General features: G+C 40.2%; 1 protein-coding gene across 1 annotated transcript in view; it reads right to left on the bottom strand.

The window, feature by feature from the left end:
• The window catches only part of nckap5l (NCK-associated protein 5-like), a 358,788-nt gene that overhangs the window by 53,931 nt on the left and 289,073 nt on the right, over positions 1-15,784 (bottom strand). The window contains exons 12-14 of the mRNA XM_078228130.1: positions 14,110-14,197; positions 3,325-3,642; positions 2,202-2,356 (exon numbers count right to left, since the gene is read on the bottom strand). Of these exons, the coding sequence (XP_078084256.1) occupies positions 2,202-2,356; positions 3,325-3,642; positions 14,110-14,197 (561 nt within the window). The remainder of the gene's footprint in view (positions 1-2,201; positions 2,357-3,324; positions 3,643-14,109; positions 14,198-15,784) is intronic.

Genomic DNA, 15,784 nt, shown 5'->3' with positions numbered 1-15,784 from the left:
ACAATTGGAATTGAATCAACAGCCACTCATACAAACACCTTTGTCCAGCATAAATCTAACTATTAGTTTAACCCTTTCTTCCACAGAAGCATTAAATTAAACCCACTTAAAACTATACCTCATTTCTAATGTTTGCCAATACAAATATAAATCCCTTAAAACTGTTTTCCTAATAGTGAAAGCTTGATTTTAAAAGAGGATCGTTTAAAAGAGTCATCTGGAAAACCTGGCCTGAATTTTGGAATGCAAACCGCTAATGGGAAGCATCATTGTGAAAAAAGATTGTAAAGTGTTGTGTTGGAGTGGAGTTTAGAAACTGTCATGTGACAATCATCCGGGGGTTTCTGAAGAGAAATCCACAGACATTCACTTGGATTCAGAGAAGACTGTGTGTTTGACCACAGCCAAAATGTGTGCACAAAGTGTCTTTGTGTTACTGAGACATTTGTAGCTTAAGATATACTTTGTAATTTATGTTAGTCTTAAAATCTGTGTGTATTTGTTAAGATAAGATAAGGGGGGAGTAAAGGAATATTGTATCATAATCCATTTTCATGTTTAATAAATGTTTTTCTTGTTGTTCAAACTAATTAACAGTTCTGTTACTCTGTTCCTCCATGTTTTCTAAAAAAAAGTAAAAGTTACAATCTTTTGAGCCAGGGTTCCATCCTGGGATCTTCCCATCCTGCTACAACACCAACTGGGGTCGTAATATCACGGATTCCCGATACTTAGCAGCAGATCAGCATTACATAGATTCATAATCTGTAAAACTGCTTCCCCACAATTTTACAAAAAATGTTTAGATCAAAACTAATCTCATCTCATGGTTCAGATACCAACTTATTCAACTGATAGTTTCTACTACAAAACAACACTCTGTGGTGCACTATAAGCCAACAATGTGTAAAGGGCTAAGATGGTGTAAACAGTAATAACAATGCTCAAGCCTTTAAGAATCATGTCAAGCCCAATGTATCATTGCGTGCAACACATTGCACATTGGGCTGTGTTTTATACTCAGTGGCAAACACACAGCACTGGCTACTTGTTACACATACATTTACCCCCAGATTTGTTTGTAGGCTTTGGCAATATTAAATCTTCCTTGTTCAACATGCATAAATGTTATAGAATTATTTTTATTAAGTCAAATCACATCCATATATATCCAGAAATCAATAATTCCTAAGTAAACTTCTGTATTTCAACATTTCTTATACTTATGACGATGTCAGCTATGCTTCTCACCTATAATAGAGTCATAGAGATTTATGGCATGGAAACAGGCCCTTCGGCCCAACTTTACATTATAATGATGAGACATTGTTGTGCGTAATTATAATATATGCTGTATAAATTTGCAGTTGATAATATATTTCATCTGTAATTATAAGGCAAACATTTAGTTTGTGCACAAGGACACATGTATATAATAGTTATGTAGACACGTAGGATAACACTTTGCATTTTGCTTCAAGAAAGCAACATATCAAAGAGTAAAATTAAACCATGAACTGTGAGGGTGAAGCACAAGCAGTTTATGAACATCAACGCAACTCTGCGATATGCCAGTGCCATGAACCGTACTGGCAAGTATTTTATCCTATACAATATATGAGGAGGCTTAACAATACTTTTCCTTTGTAGTTTTCTATTTTCATTTTCTTCATGGTTAAAGATTCATGTCTGAGTGGAGCAGAATTGAATTACATGGCTTAAGCAACAATGGGATTGTGATTTATTTCATTGCTACAGGAAAATATCACAGCTTGTGTATCAAGAATAATGGATATCAATGTGGCTACAAAGTGATAACATAAGCAAGGGTTCAAAAATGTCAAGATATGAAAGCAAAGCTCAAGCACTTACGACTGTCATCTGAAATCCGAGTTAGATTACAGCATTGAAATCACTTCATGTCACCTGTCTTTTACACACAAACTGTTTAGATATTGTATAAGGGATTTATTCAGCTTTGAACCTGTCCCTTACCATCCTCTGATGGTTGGTATTATATGTGCTATTTCTTGCAAAACGGTTTAATGATGAGAAATAATGTACCTGAAATTATATGTGCAATTCACATTCCAAGATAGCAAATATCTGAGAGGCATTAATGGCTTCTCATGAATTGAAGTGTAACATTTAGCAAACTTATTTATACCTTAAATATAAGAATACGCTCAATGATGTCTTACCTGTGTACTCAGCACATGAGAGCTACCTGGCTGTGGCAAATCCTTCATTTTCTCTGGAAGGTCTGAATGTTGACTTTTACAGATGTTTGAAAATTGGGCAGGAATATAACTTTGATTCATATCATCTTGTATTTTGCATTTAGACACCAGGAAACCTAGGATGGAATCATATCATTAAGTTACTTCAAATTCCATTTAATGTCAACAAAATTTCTCTTTCTGGTAAGGGCATAATATCCAGGCTATTAACGGTATTTAATATTTACATTACTTATTTTAATATATTGTTCATGGTAAAACAATTGTTAACTATATAATAAATAAAATGGTTCAACTAACAATGCGCGGACTGCTCTCTAGAGATGTGCACAGAAAGTAGAATCACCTAGCAAATAATCAGGTGGCGAATACAGACACACTGACTATCTGGTTTACAGTATCTTGCGATGTTGACATCTTGACATGTTAATTAAGAGACCGTACTCTGCCATTGTCAGTATGGTGACGTCTTGCAACCAGATCACTACAGACTTTTCCTATTACCCGGTCTTCATAAAACAATCCATTGCTCATGGATTCTATTCAATTTGTTATAATGACAGTGTTTAATCACATAGCCTGCTCCATACCAGAAATAAGGTCACATACGTGACCATCGAGCTGTACAGCATATAATGTATGGCTGAGGCTTCTCGCATGAGCTGCCCACAAACACGCACATTATCAGTGCAAATATTTGAGACAAAAGGAATATTGTTGAAGCTATATACACACAGCATTGCTCAATTTATATTGCTATATGCTAGTTACGCAGTATAGCCTTTACACTTAAAGCACATTTGAAATTATGTGAATAAAATCATGTGATTGACACACTAATTATGATATTCACATTGCACGAGTTTAATTTGAAGGGTTTCATTAAAATTTTAATATGAATATGGTAGATGCCAATGGATTTAAAATTCTGCCAGTTCTCTCCTCTGAGACTTCACATTGATAAGCTTTACTAGCAGGAACTCACATTCTATAAGTTAATTAATCCCTTTATTCCATGACCTGTTATCGCGCTGTGCAGAGACATTTGGGTGTATAACTTGCTAAAAGTACATTTGACATTTACCTGCAGTAGATGGCTCAGGAAGGCAACTTTGAAATGCCTGTACAGCCTTGGCAGCCACTGTCGGATCCGAAGCTGAATGACCAATCACGTCTTGCCCGGGACTGCTGCATTCAGTCCTGTTGGGCACTTCTCGCTCCAGTGTTTTTGCTTTTTGAGAAACATTGGTCAAATGGGCTGCTTCTTGCAGGGATGAGGAAAGGTCACATTCAAGGTAGGATGTTGCTTTGGGAAGGTGTCTTCCTGTCACCCGGTTTGTAGAATCAGGAAGGGGAAAAGTTCCAATTCCACTGTCCAATGTCCTCATCTGACAGCTGGACCCTGAGTTATAGGAAGAGTAAATGAGTGGGTGGAGCAACTGGAAATTCTGGCTGTTAAGAGCCAATAAAATGGTATTTCTCAGGAAAAAGATGCTAAGAGAATAAACATTAACGTTAAAAATAATTCTCCAAATACTGTTACAAACATTGTTGTGATTAAGTTACACAAAAGCAAAATATAAAACGATTCTTCATTGTTTCTGATACACTCTAGTTTCTAACATGCCTTGTTCATGTTTATACCTTTTGCAGAGAAACAGCACATGCCATTTCCTTTATTCGTACAGATATAAATCTCTGAAACATTTCATCTGCTGCTGAAACCTTCTTCCATACTTTTGTTACTTCCAGACTTGTCTATTGAAATTCAATTCGAGCTGACCTCCCATCTTTCATTTCACCACCCCCTCCCCTACAACCCATAACACTTATTTGAATTTATTTATAATGTCTTTACCACAACAAAGCATCCCAAACCAATTCACTGGAAAGTTATAAAGCAAACATTTGGTACTGAGGTGAGATACAGAAGGAGATATCAGGCCAAATGGCCAAAAGCTTGGTCAAAGATATAGATTTTACGGAGCGTCGTAAGAGAGATTGAAGGAGGGCATTCCAGAGCTTTGGGCCTTGGCAACTGAAGGCACAGCCACCAATGGTGGAGTGATGAAAAATTCAAGTGGCCATTCGAAGCCCATCAAAAATTCTTATTTCAACTTGCATTAATTTCCTGTCATCCATCACTTTTGTGTTTTCTAACCTGCACTGGCTCCCAGTTAGGCAACAGCTCAATTTTAAAATTCTCATCCTTGCTTTCAAATCCACCCCCCCCCCCCCGCCCCCATTGTCTTGTCCCACCCTATCTCTGCAACTGCCTTCAGCCGACAACCCTTTGAGATACATGCATTCCTCCAAATTAGATTAGGTTGATTGGCCAAGGTAAATTGCCCCTCAGTGTCAGGGGAACTAGTAGAATAAATTTATGGGGTTAAGGGGATAGGGCCTGGGTGGGATTGTTGTTAGTGCAGGCTCAATGGGCCAATTTGCCTCCTTCTGCACTGGAGGGATTTTATTCTACGTAAAATATGCAATGGAATTTGGAGTGTCAGCATTAGAACAGAAGATCAGAAAAAGCACCTTCCATCCCAGTTTACTAAAGGAAGAAAATTCACATGCCCTGATTGTGAGGCAGCAGTGCTAACCACTGTGCCACCCCAATCAACCTAACCCGCACATCTTTGGACTGTGGGAGGAAACGGGAGCACCCGGAGGAAACCCACGCGGACACGGAGAAAACGTGCAAACTCCACACAGACAGTGACCCGAGGCCGGAAATGAACCTGGGTCCCTGGCACTGCGAGGCAGCAGTGCTAACCACTGTGCCACCTATTTTGGCCCTACCCACCAAGTGAACTCATTGGTGCATAATTTAATGAGGCCAGTGGTGGCTGCAGCTCAGAGTTACCATTGCTGCTGCACTGACAATGCACTCAGTGTGGGCTAGAATGAACAGCATAAGCTGTAGTTTATGTCAGAATCAAATGAGATACCTGGAAATTAGAAGTTTAAGGGTCTGAACAGTTTCATCCATGATTCCTGCAGCTCAGAATAACTTTTTGAATAATTATTGTTTTGCTGGTGTCCTGCTCACACAGACTAGCACTTGCTGCTCACGGTTCATAGAATCCAATAGTCCATAAGGAGGCCATTCAGCCCATCGAGTCTGCACCGAACACAATTCCACCCAGACCATATCTCCATAACCCCATGCATTTACCCTAACTAGCCCCCCTAACATTAAGGGGCGATTTAGTATGGCCTATCCACCTAAGCCGCACATCTTTGGACTGTGGGAGGAAACCCACGCAGACAAGGGGAGAACGTGCAGACTCCGCACAGACAGTGACCCAAACCGGGAATCGAACCCAGGTCCCTGGTGCTGTGAGACAGCAGTACTAACCACTGTGCCACTATACCGTTTCTGAGGATGGGACATTGTTGACACCCTACAATGGTCTTGGCTTCTCCGAATCAGGAATGGCATTTCCTCCAGACATACCATTACCAAGCTTAAGGAAGAGGGAAAATGACAGAGACTGGGGCAAAAAAATGAGCCACACAGCCCTTTTAGAGAATTCAAACTAGTATCCAGTATATAAAATGACAACACAATAGTCCCTTATGCCACTACACATCCATGTCAATACTCATTACCTGACAAAGGCTCATTGGCCCGAAACGTTAACCCCACTTTCCTTTCTCCACAGATGCTGCCTGACGTTCTGAGTCTTTCCTGCATTTTCTGGGACAGAAATGACACTATAACTTTGAAAGAAAATTAATATAAGCAAAAGCTTTTATCTAACCCAAATTGATCTATGTTACCTCTATGATTATAGTCATCCAATATGGCAAAGGAAGCAAATAAAGCTTTTCAGTTTACACAGAGAAGTCATAATTGAAAAAAAAAATGTTTCCAACAATACTTCTTGCATCTACATGGCTTTTTGCCCTGCCTTGACTGAAATAATATGATTTACAATTGAAAGATATTGGTCAAAGTCTTAGGACCTTGCAGAGTGACAAATTTTGTACTTAAGTCCCAGATTTTGCAGTGGTAATGACAACAAAACTGTCATCAGTGTCATTACTCCACTGTAACTGACAGCAACTCTGGGAGCCAGGACATGCGTCAATATTGCTGAAATCCAGAAGTTGCTGTCATTGATTCTATGCTCTTCCTGAGCTTACTAACTTGACAGGACAAGTGAATTGACAAAAATTTCCACTTTAACTCTGTTGTCAGAACCCTTCAAAAAGGGATGTACCTTGTTGAACCTGGTGTAAACGGGATTTTAATGGCGTATTAAGCCAATAATTACTGCTGAGCACCCTCACTGGTCCTGGAGAGCCAATGTAAAATTTCTGGACATTATAAGAAATTCAACATAGTTTAAAACTTATTTTTAATGTTCACTTATGGTGTTTTAGTTTCTACCTTAATTGAATCATAATCATTTATTTCGCTGTCTGAAAATTTAAATCAAAAGGTGAAGGACGGTCACTTTTAACTTCCTGGTTTGCTTTGTATGTCAGACATTTGGAGATCTCCGTATTCAGGTACCAGATTTAAACTGCCATCAGGAAAGGGAAAATCAGGCTGAGGAAGTGGTTAGGCTTTTATGGGCAGTTTTCTTCACGGTCAGCAGTGAGCATCATTGCTTTTACACTGGCCACAAAATCCACCTCAATGTTTTCCTGTCCCAATGGAAATATTTATCACTGTGTACTGAACCCAACCCCCCCCCCACCACCACAGCCCCTTCTCCTTCTCATAAATGCTGTTGGCACATTTCTTCGTAAGACCTGACATCACCTGATATCAATTGTATAACTGAATAGACCCCACTAGCTGCAAATTTCTCCCTTGTTGCCTAGTTGATGTTACAAGTTTTTTGTTTTGTCTATTCATAGGAGGCACCCCAAGAGTTAACGAATTGGGAACAGTAATGAAGAAAATAACTGGTTTATTATTTTTCTTGCCTGCCAATTCTGCGCTTTATAAGCCTTCCTTTCTCAAAGTTCTTTGACTTTAACTTCTTCATTAAAACCTTACTCTTGCTGAGGAAAGCCCCAGTCTAGTTAAAAAAAACATTGCTACTATCTGGCACTAATCTCTCACAGAGATGGGAGAGTTTCATCCTGATACTGGCCACCTTAAAGAGCACAAAGAACACACACAAAACATTTTTATTTCGAGTCATAGAGGTTTACAGCATGGAAGCATGCCCTTCGGCCCAACTTGTCCATGCCATCTCTTTTTTAACCCCTAAGCTTGTCCCAAAAATATGCGTTTGGCCCATATCCCTCTATACCCATCTTACCCATGTAACTGTCTAAACGCTTTTTAAAAGATAAAATTGTATCCGCCTCTACTACTACCTCTGGCAGCTTGTTCCAGACACTCACCATCTTTTGTGTGAAAAAATTGCCCCTCTGGACCCTTTTGTATCTCTCCCCTCTCACCTTAAACCTATGCCCTCTAGTTTTAGACTCCCCTAACTAATGTCCCTCATTATTTTATAGACCTCCGTAAGATCACCCCTAAGCCTCTTACAGTCCAGAGAAAAAGGTTCCAGTCTATCCAGCCTCTCCTTATAACTCAAACCATCAAGTCCCAGTAGCATCCTAGTAAATCTTTTCTGCACTCTTTCTAGTTTAATAATATCCTTTAAAAAACAGTTCCTGATTGCTTGATCTTCCCCTCTTATTATCTACATGGGAGTCTCTCTGTAAAGATGCACTTCTTCCTGCTAAAGGGACTTAGGAATGGGAATGAGGCTACTTCAACCAAGGTTACATTATGACACCAGCTCATTTCCACACACAATTCTTTCCCCATCTTCCCTCTCTGCATTTCCTTCACAACTTGGCAACCTGATCACAATTGAGGGTTTGATTCTGAAATGGACCAAAATTGGAAGCGGTACAGCCTCAGAAATGTTTCCCTTATACTCCAATTCCAAGCCTTCTCTGACACTTTCTGGGAGGGGAGGTTGTGCAGCGAGTAGTTGGCTGGGAGGGAGGGAGGGTGCGTGCTTGTGTGTGTGCTCTGTGCACAGTGTGCTGGCTGAAACAAAAAAACTGGCATGCAGCTCTCCAGAAAACCACTCTGGAAGAGTGGTTTTTGCTGTCATGTTGGTGGGGCCAGCTGCACAGAGGTTGGGGTGCCAAATTTAAAGGGCACCCAATGTGCACTGAAAAAAATACTCCCTACCTCCACCCCCCACATATGAGGGACCTCCCACACAAGCATGGGGGCAACCCAGTCCCCCATCAGGACCAGGGAACCCCCCCTCACCCTCTCCCCACAAGCACCAGAGGAACCCACCTCACTATGGGGGAACCCCCCTCCCCACAAACAATGGGGCAACCCCCCAAACAAATAAGGTAAAACTCCCCCCAGTGGGAGTCCCCAAAAGGCTCACCCCTGGCACTGTCCCTAGCATGTCCCTCTCCCCTGTAGTATAGTTCCTGGATGATAGCAGGTATTGGAATTTCCAAACCACATGACTTGGTGGGAACCTAATCTGTACTTGTTCAAACATGCAAGTCTACTACCAATATTAACTGCCAATTATCCTCAAGATAAACATGCATTATACCAAAGACACAAGTAATAATTGAGCAAAATCTCATCATGCCTAACTACATTTACAAGATTGTAATAGTTCTTTTATGTCAAACATCCTAGCAGTCATATCCTTCTTGAGGAATCTCTGTACCAACATGGAAAGCAATGTTAATAATGGATAACATCAGTCAAGCAAACAAAATTCCAATGATTAGATTAACTCGTCCTTCAGTTATCAATATAAATTAAAAGGACAACAACTGAATGTGTTTTGTTTTGTCAACTTAACAGGACTTCAAAAATCCTAAATGATGAGAGATTCAGAGTTGTGGAGGAGCAAATGGATTTAGGTGTCCATGCACACAAATCATTTAAAACTAGTGAACAGGTACAAAATGTAATTAAATGGCAAATTGAATGTTAGCCTTTATCTCAAGAGAGTTGGATCACAAAATTGAGAAAGTTGTGCTTCAGTTGCACAGAGCCTTAGTCATACCCCACCTAGAGTACTGCATTCACTTTTGGACATCGCATGAAAGATATATTGGATGTAGCATAGATTCATCAGAATTATTCCAGGCAGAAGGGTTAAACTATAAGGATAAGGTGCAGAAACTTGGTTTGCATGCCCTTGTGCTTAGAATGTTGGGGGATGATCTGATCAAGATTGTTAAGTGATAAGAGATTCAACAGGAGAAATGCAGGAAACTATTTCCTCTTATTGGGGGGGGGTTTCAGAATAAATGAACATAACCCTAAAATCAGATCCAGGCCATTTAAACTGAAATCAGGATGCACACAATGAATGTCTGTAGTAGAAATCTAAAACTCAAATTCTCAAGAGGCTGTGAATAGTGCTAATTGACAAATAATCATTCATTCACAGGATGTGATAAGGTGGCACTTAGAAGGTTACTATGCAAGATAAGAGTGCATGGTGTTGGGGTAATATATTAACATGGATAGAGGATTGGCTAACTAACAGGAAAACTAACTAGAGGAGTCTCACAGGGATAAGTCCTGGTGACTCAACTATTTATAACATATATTAACAATTTGGATGAAGAGATGGGGTGTATTGTAGCCAAATTTAATGATGATACAAAGTTAAATAGGAAATTAAGTTGTGAAAGAGACACAAAGGCCGAAATTTTACCAGCACGTCTGCCCCGATTCCGGGGATGGACGAGGCTCGGAGAACGGCATTCTCCATTGGCCTCAGGTGGGATCATTCGAACCTCGGGCGGACGTGCCGACAAAATTCCGCCCAAAGAATCTGCATAGAGATATTGATATATGTTAAATGAGTGGGCAAAAGTTGGTTGCATATGTGAGGTTGACCATTTTGGCCGGAAGAACAGAAAAGCAGAATATTATTTAAATGAACACGGATTACAGAATGCTGCAATACAGAAAGATCACAATAGGTAGCAAGCAGGGACAGCAAGTCATTAGGAAGGCAAATGGGATGTTGGCCTTTATTGCAAGGTGGATGGAATATAAAATGTTGAGGTTGTTTCCCCTTGTGGGAGAATCTAGGACCAGAGGACATAATCTCAGAGTAAGGGGTTGCCCATTTAAGACAGAGATGGGTAGTGAATTTGTGAAATTCCTTACTGTTAAGCATTGTAGAGATTGGGTCATTAAGTATGTTAAAGGCTGAGATAGACAGATTTTTAATCAGTAAAGGAATCAAGGGTTATGGCAAAAAGCAGGAGAGTGGAGCGGAGGATTATCATATTAAAATCATGATCTCATTGAAATGGCGGAGCAGACTCAATGGCAGAACGACCTACTCCTGCTCCTACATCTTATGGTGTGATGGAAGCGAAGTCTTGGTATAACTGTACAGGATGTTCATTAAACCACAACTAGAATACTGCATAAGGTTTTGGTCTCCTTTGACTGCATTGGAAGCAGTTCAGAGATGTTTTGCCAGATTGATTCCTGGAATAAAGGGGTTTTCTCATGAGGAAAGATTGAACAGTTGGGCCTATACCCATCGTAGTTTCAGCAATGAGAAGCGAAAGAAACATGTTAGATATTGAGGAGACTTGACAGGATAGAGTTGGAGAGGATGGCCTGGATTTTCCTCTCCATCATTGTGGAAAAGGCAGAGGAGACTGAAATCAGGAAGTCGCACCCCCAAAAGTGGCATCTGCCATTTATTGGGGTCTGAAATGGGGCTGGGTTGAGATTTGCGCATGAATGTCCATGACTGGAGGAAGCTGCTATTTTATATGGGCAGTTGTTAGGTCCGATTTTCATTAGCCAGGTGTGGGAAACATGATTGTACAGATCAGAACTGATAAGACCAGATCTAAACTTTGTGGAGTCCTCTTGACAGTTAGGGTGTCCTTTCGCAGAATACGGTATTCCTTTGGATATAGCCCTGGGACATCTTTTACGGAGGTTAAGTGCCCTTTGGGAGAGGCCAGGTGGCCTTTAGGATTGTTAAAATTGGACATGAATGTGCATAAACTCATTGGAACTGTCAAGCAAGCTGTAAACAGCAACGGTCAAAAGTGTAAAAAGGAAATGTTCGAAGCAACTGTTAAAAGGAACTGTGAAGCTTTCAGGGCATTTAACATTCCTGCTTTGTAAATCTTTGAAAAAATGTCAATAGAGTGAAATATGGTGAAACATGGTTTTTCACACGAGGGTTATCATTGTTGGATTAGTGCTGCAGATCCGATTTCATAATCTTCCATTATCATGGTTGGGTGTCTGCCATTTCAAAGGTTGATTGATTGCTACAAATGGTCATAGACTCTTTGAAGTAGGATGGTGAATTCCAATGCTTGTTTTTAAGTGATTACATAGTTGAAGGAATGTAAATGTAGCAAGTGGGTTTTTATAAATGAGAGGTTTTTTTAAAAAAATTGAATAAAGTATGCAACGGACAATTAGAACTTTATTTTACATAATCTCAGCATAGGTCCTCAGGTCTGCCATGGTGGATACTGGGTGAGTTGGCATGGGAGGTGTAAGGGCAAACAGTGGCGTGTGAGGGGCTTGGATTTACATGTGTTGACACTAAGTTGGCACAGAGGCTATAAAGGGCCTTGGGGGTGAGTAGATTGGCATAGAGGCTACAAGGAGCCAGGGAGTGAGTAGAGGGACATAGGCTGACATGGAGGATAGTGGGGCAAGAGGAGATTAGAGGGATAGGAACAGACCAAGCCTTTTTGCTTTTTGTATGCCTGAGCATTGTTTAATTTTGTTGAGTAGATCCTATTGCTGTATTGTACCAGAACAGCTTGATTAGTCCTGGAGAAATAAATCTTCAGCACTGCAGCAAGGATGCTGTCAGGAATCCATAGCCTTTGCTGTGTCTAGCATACATCTTTTTAAGATCACAGGAAGCGAATGGAATTGGCTGAAAACTGGCATCTTTGATGCTGGGGAGCTCATGAGGCAGAGATGGACCATCCTCTTGCTGTTTCTGTCTGAAAATGCACTCAAGTGCTGGGCCCTGCCATCATTTGGGTAGAGATAGTCATGGAGTCACCTTCACCCATATTGTCTACTGTCATTCATGTGTTCCTGACATGCTCTTCAGCATTTCTCATTTAATTAGGTTTGGTTGCCTAGCTTGATAGTAATGGCCAAGTGAGGAACATGCTGGATTATGAGGTTACACACTGTGGTGGTGTGTGGAGTTATAGTTCATCAGGGCTGTTGTGGTTATGTACACTTGTATGTGAATGATACAGTCTGAAGCTATGGATAGTGATGGTAGAGACCTATTTGACCGAGTCACGAATGTACCTTCCATGGTCAACGTGGCCTGGGGTGGGATGCAAACCCAGAGCTTCTGGCTCAAAGGAAGAAATGTTATCTACTGTGCCACAAGACGTTTTGTTACGTATTGTGGTGGAATACAATTCCATTTTGCTCTGATGGTCCACATTGCCTCATGAAAACTTAGTTTTGAGCAATTAGAGCTGATGTGACTCAATCCCAATTAGCACTATGATGGTGTCACACATCAAGATGATGGGTGACCTGAGTGTGAAGATGGAACTTCATCGCCACAAGGATTGTGGAATAGTTAACGAGGTTATTGAATTTTAACCATGAGCATAGCACTAGAGTATGTACTACATTGACAAGACTAAGTGACTTTAGAAGGCTTTCCTAACAACCCTACACAGTAATGGAGATGTATGAACTCCAAGCAAATGGAGTTAGTGTTATATTGATTAAATCCTTAAAAACAAGCAGAATAAAAATCTGGTTAAAGTCAAGAATTAAGGGAATATGCATGAATCTCAATACTAATAACCAGAACATAATGTACAGTACAATGGTGTACCTGAGTTGCTCAGTCAATTGAAACATCATCTGGGGATCCATAGTTAATACAACAGCTATTAGATGGATATTATAGAATTGCATTAACTTTAGAAGTCATGAAAGAATTTTGAGCATGAAAATAAAAGTAAAATACAGTGAATGCTGGAGATCTGAAATAAAAATAAAGTTCTGGAAAGCTCTGCAGATCTGGCAGCTTCTGGGGAGAAAGAAACAGAGTTAACGCTTCAAGTCCAATATGACTCTTTTTCGGAACTTTTGAGCAACCTGCCTTCAAGAGATTAAGTAAGTGGGGTTGAAAGCATGATATTGAAATGGTGGAACAAATGTGATTAAATGGAATTAATAACATTTTCTTGTTTTACACTGTTTAACAACACTATTTTTCTATAAAATTTACCATGAATTTTTCCTTGTGATTGTGGTACAATGGACTCAGACACTACTTATGCTACCGGTTCCACAAATGGGGTTCTGGAGCCCTCACAGAGCGGAGCACATCAATTTTATTTTTTCCGCTGCTTTGTTGTATACAAAACATGTTTATTAAAAGCCACCATACTGTATACGTCTGCAGCTTTAACTGCCATGTACTTGTGGAATAAGTCACATGCAAGATCGTTGGAGAACAAATCGTGACACTGAGAAGGAGCTCTGTCAAATATGGAATAAGATCCTGGAATTTTCAGAACATGAAAAATTAAAGAGAACAGCTCAGTACTCTTCTGTGTATCAGATTTCAGAAGTAGTAATCTTACTCATAGCCAATATATTGAGAAGACGCAATACAAAAATCAAATGAAAATTTTAAAGGACACCTTGGAGAAAAGGCTATTTTAGCCTTGACAGTGATCAATGAATGTAACCTGAAAAAGCTTCTCATGTTAAAATGTTTCTGAACTACCTACATTTGCTGGAAAGATTTTGATATTCTTTTATAACATTTGCCCAGTTTTCAGCAGACCAGACATGAACCGACTAGAGAAAGTGATGATCCAGTTTATATACTTTCCGTACCTATTATTTGATCTTGGCATGTGGATTCAGTGATGGCTTCCTTCACGTTATCTGGATTTACATTTATTTTCCCAGGGGCACTCATAATCTGCAGCAATCACAGACGCATTGAAACATTTTAGATTCATAAGTAGCAAAAATATGAACATTAATGAACTAACTACAAAACACTCCATTTTTGTTTGGAATCAAATATTCAGCCAACCGTAGTAACTTCTTAACCTTATAACATGTCGCTGTATATGTTGGGTGAATCATTATTTTTTCTTTACTCCTAATACAACGCAGCAAATTACAATTACATTTAACAGAAGAGTCTGCTTCCGACTTGACAGTCTTTTCTTCAATATATTCTGCAGGCTGCAAAAGCTTCTCTTTTCTTAGCGCTCACTGACATAACGAGGTCTCAGACAGTAAATGTAAGTATGTCACTGAAAAGGTCATTCAAACTTTTATCCATGATGGCAAACATATTCTAAACATAATTAGGTGACCAACTGGTAGAGTAAGTGCAGACCCCAAGCCTGAATACCAGCTGTGACAGATATTAATGCTCCGTTTTATATTTTGAATCAATGGAAGCTTCCAATAAAACTAGCTCATTAATTGGGCTATTCTTCTATAGTTGAAATGGTGCACATTATACTGCAGAGTGAGATTGGCAACCAATGCACCTATGCAGCAGTTCAATGTTCTCCACACATTGCTGAACTGTCCAAATCCACAAAACTGTCAATGTTAATTGATAACTTATTAGTTTGTAAAACTAACGGCACGGTAGCACAGTGGTTAGCACTGCTGCTTCACAGCTCCAGGGACCTGGGTTCGATTCCCGGCTTGGGTCACTGGCTGTGTGGAGTTTGCACATTCTCCTCGTGACTGCGTGGGTTTCCTCCGGGTGCTCCGGTTTCCTCCCACAGTCCAAAGATGAGCGGGTTTGGTTGATTGGCCATGCTAAAATTGCCCCTTAGTGTTCTGAGATGCGTAGGTTAGAGGGATTAGCGGGTAAAATATGTAGAGATATGGGGGTAGGGCCTGGGTGGGATTGTGGTCGGTGCAGACCCGATGGGCCAGATGGCGTTTTTCTGCACTGTAGGGTTTCTATGATTTCTATGATCAATTCGTACAGACAGAGTGGGACCGAACCCTGCGCAGGGTTGGTGTATCCAACAGTAAGACCAATTGTACTACAGAAGTGCTTTCTGCAATGTTATTACAGTTTTTGTCAGATATTTGTATCAGACTGATATTTGCAGGCTGTTGCATGCAGCCAGCCAACCCAAGTTATATCGCTGGCTGCACCTTGCATTCCAAGTAACAATCATGCCACTCAAGCCTTAGGCAAGCACAATTTCCAACTGGGCAAAGTCTAACCATTTCCCCTTGAGGTTCAGTGGCATTGCCAATGCTGAATCAAACACCATCAGCACCTTGGGGGCAATATTGAACGAAACTTAACTGGACTAGTCAAATAAATACAATGACTATAAAAGCAATGTCCAAAGCTGGGTATTCTGTAGCAAGAAGCTCACTTCCTGACTCACCAAGGCCATTATCTATAAAGAGCAAGTCAGGAGTGTGATGGAATACTTTTTCTTGCCTAGATGAGCACTAGTCAACATGATCCAGAACAGAGCAGCTCATTTGACTATTACTCCATCCACCACCTTAAATA

This window comes from Mustelus asterias, chromosome 14, assembly GCF_964213995.1.
Source record: "Mustelus asterias chromosome 14, sMusAst1.hap1.1, whole genome shotgun sequence".
Lineage (NCBI taxonomy): Eukaryota > Metazoa > Chordata > Chondrichthyes > Carcharhiniformes > Triakidae > Mustelus > Mustelus asterias.
This window is presented reverse-complemented; position numbering and strand designations above follow the sequence as displayed.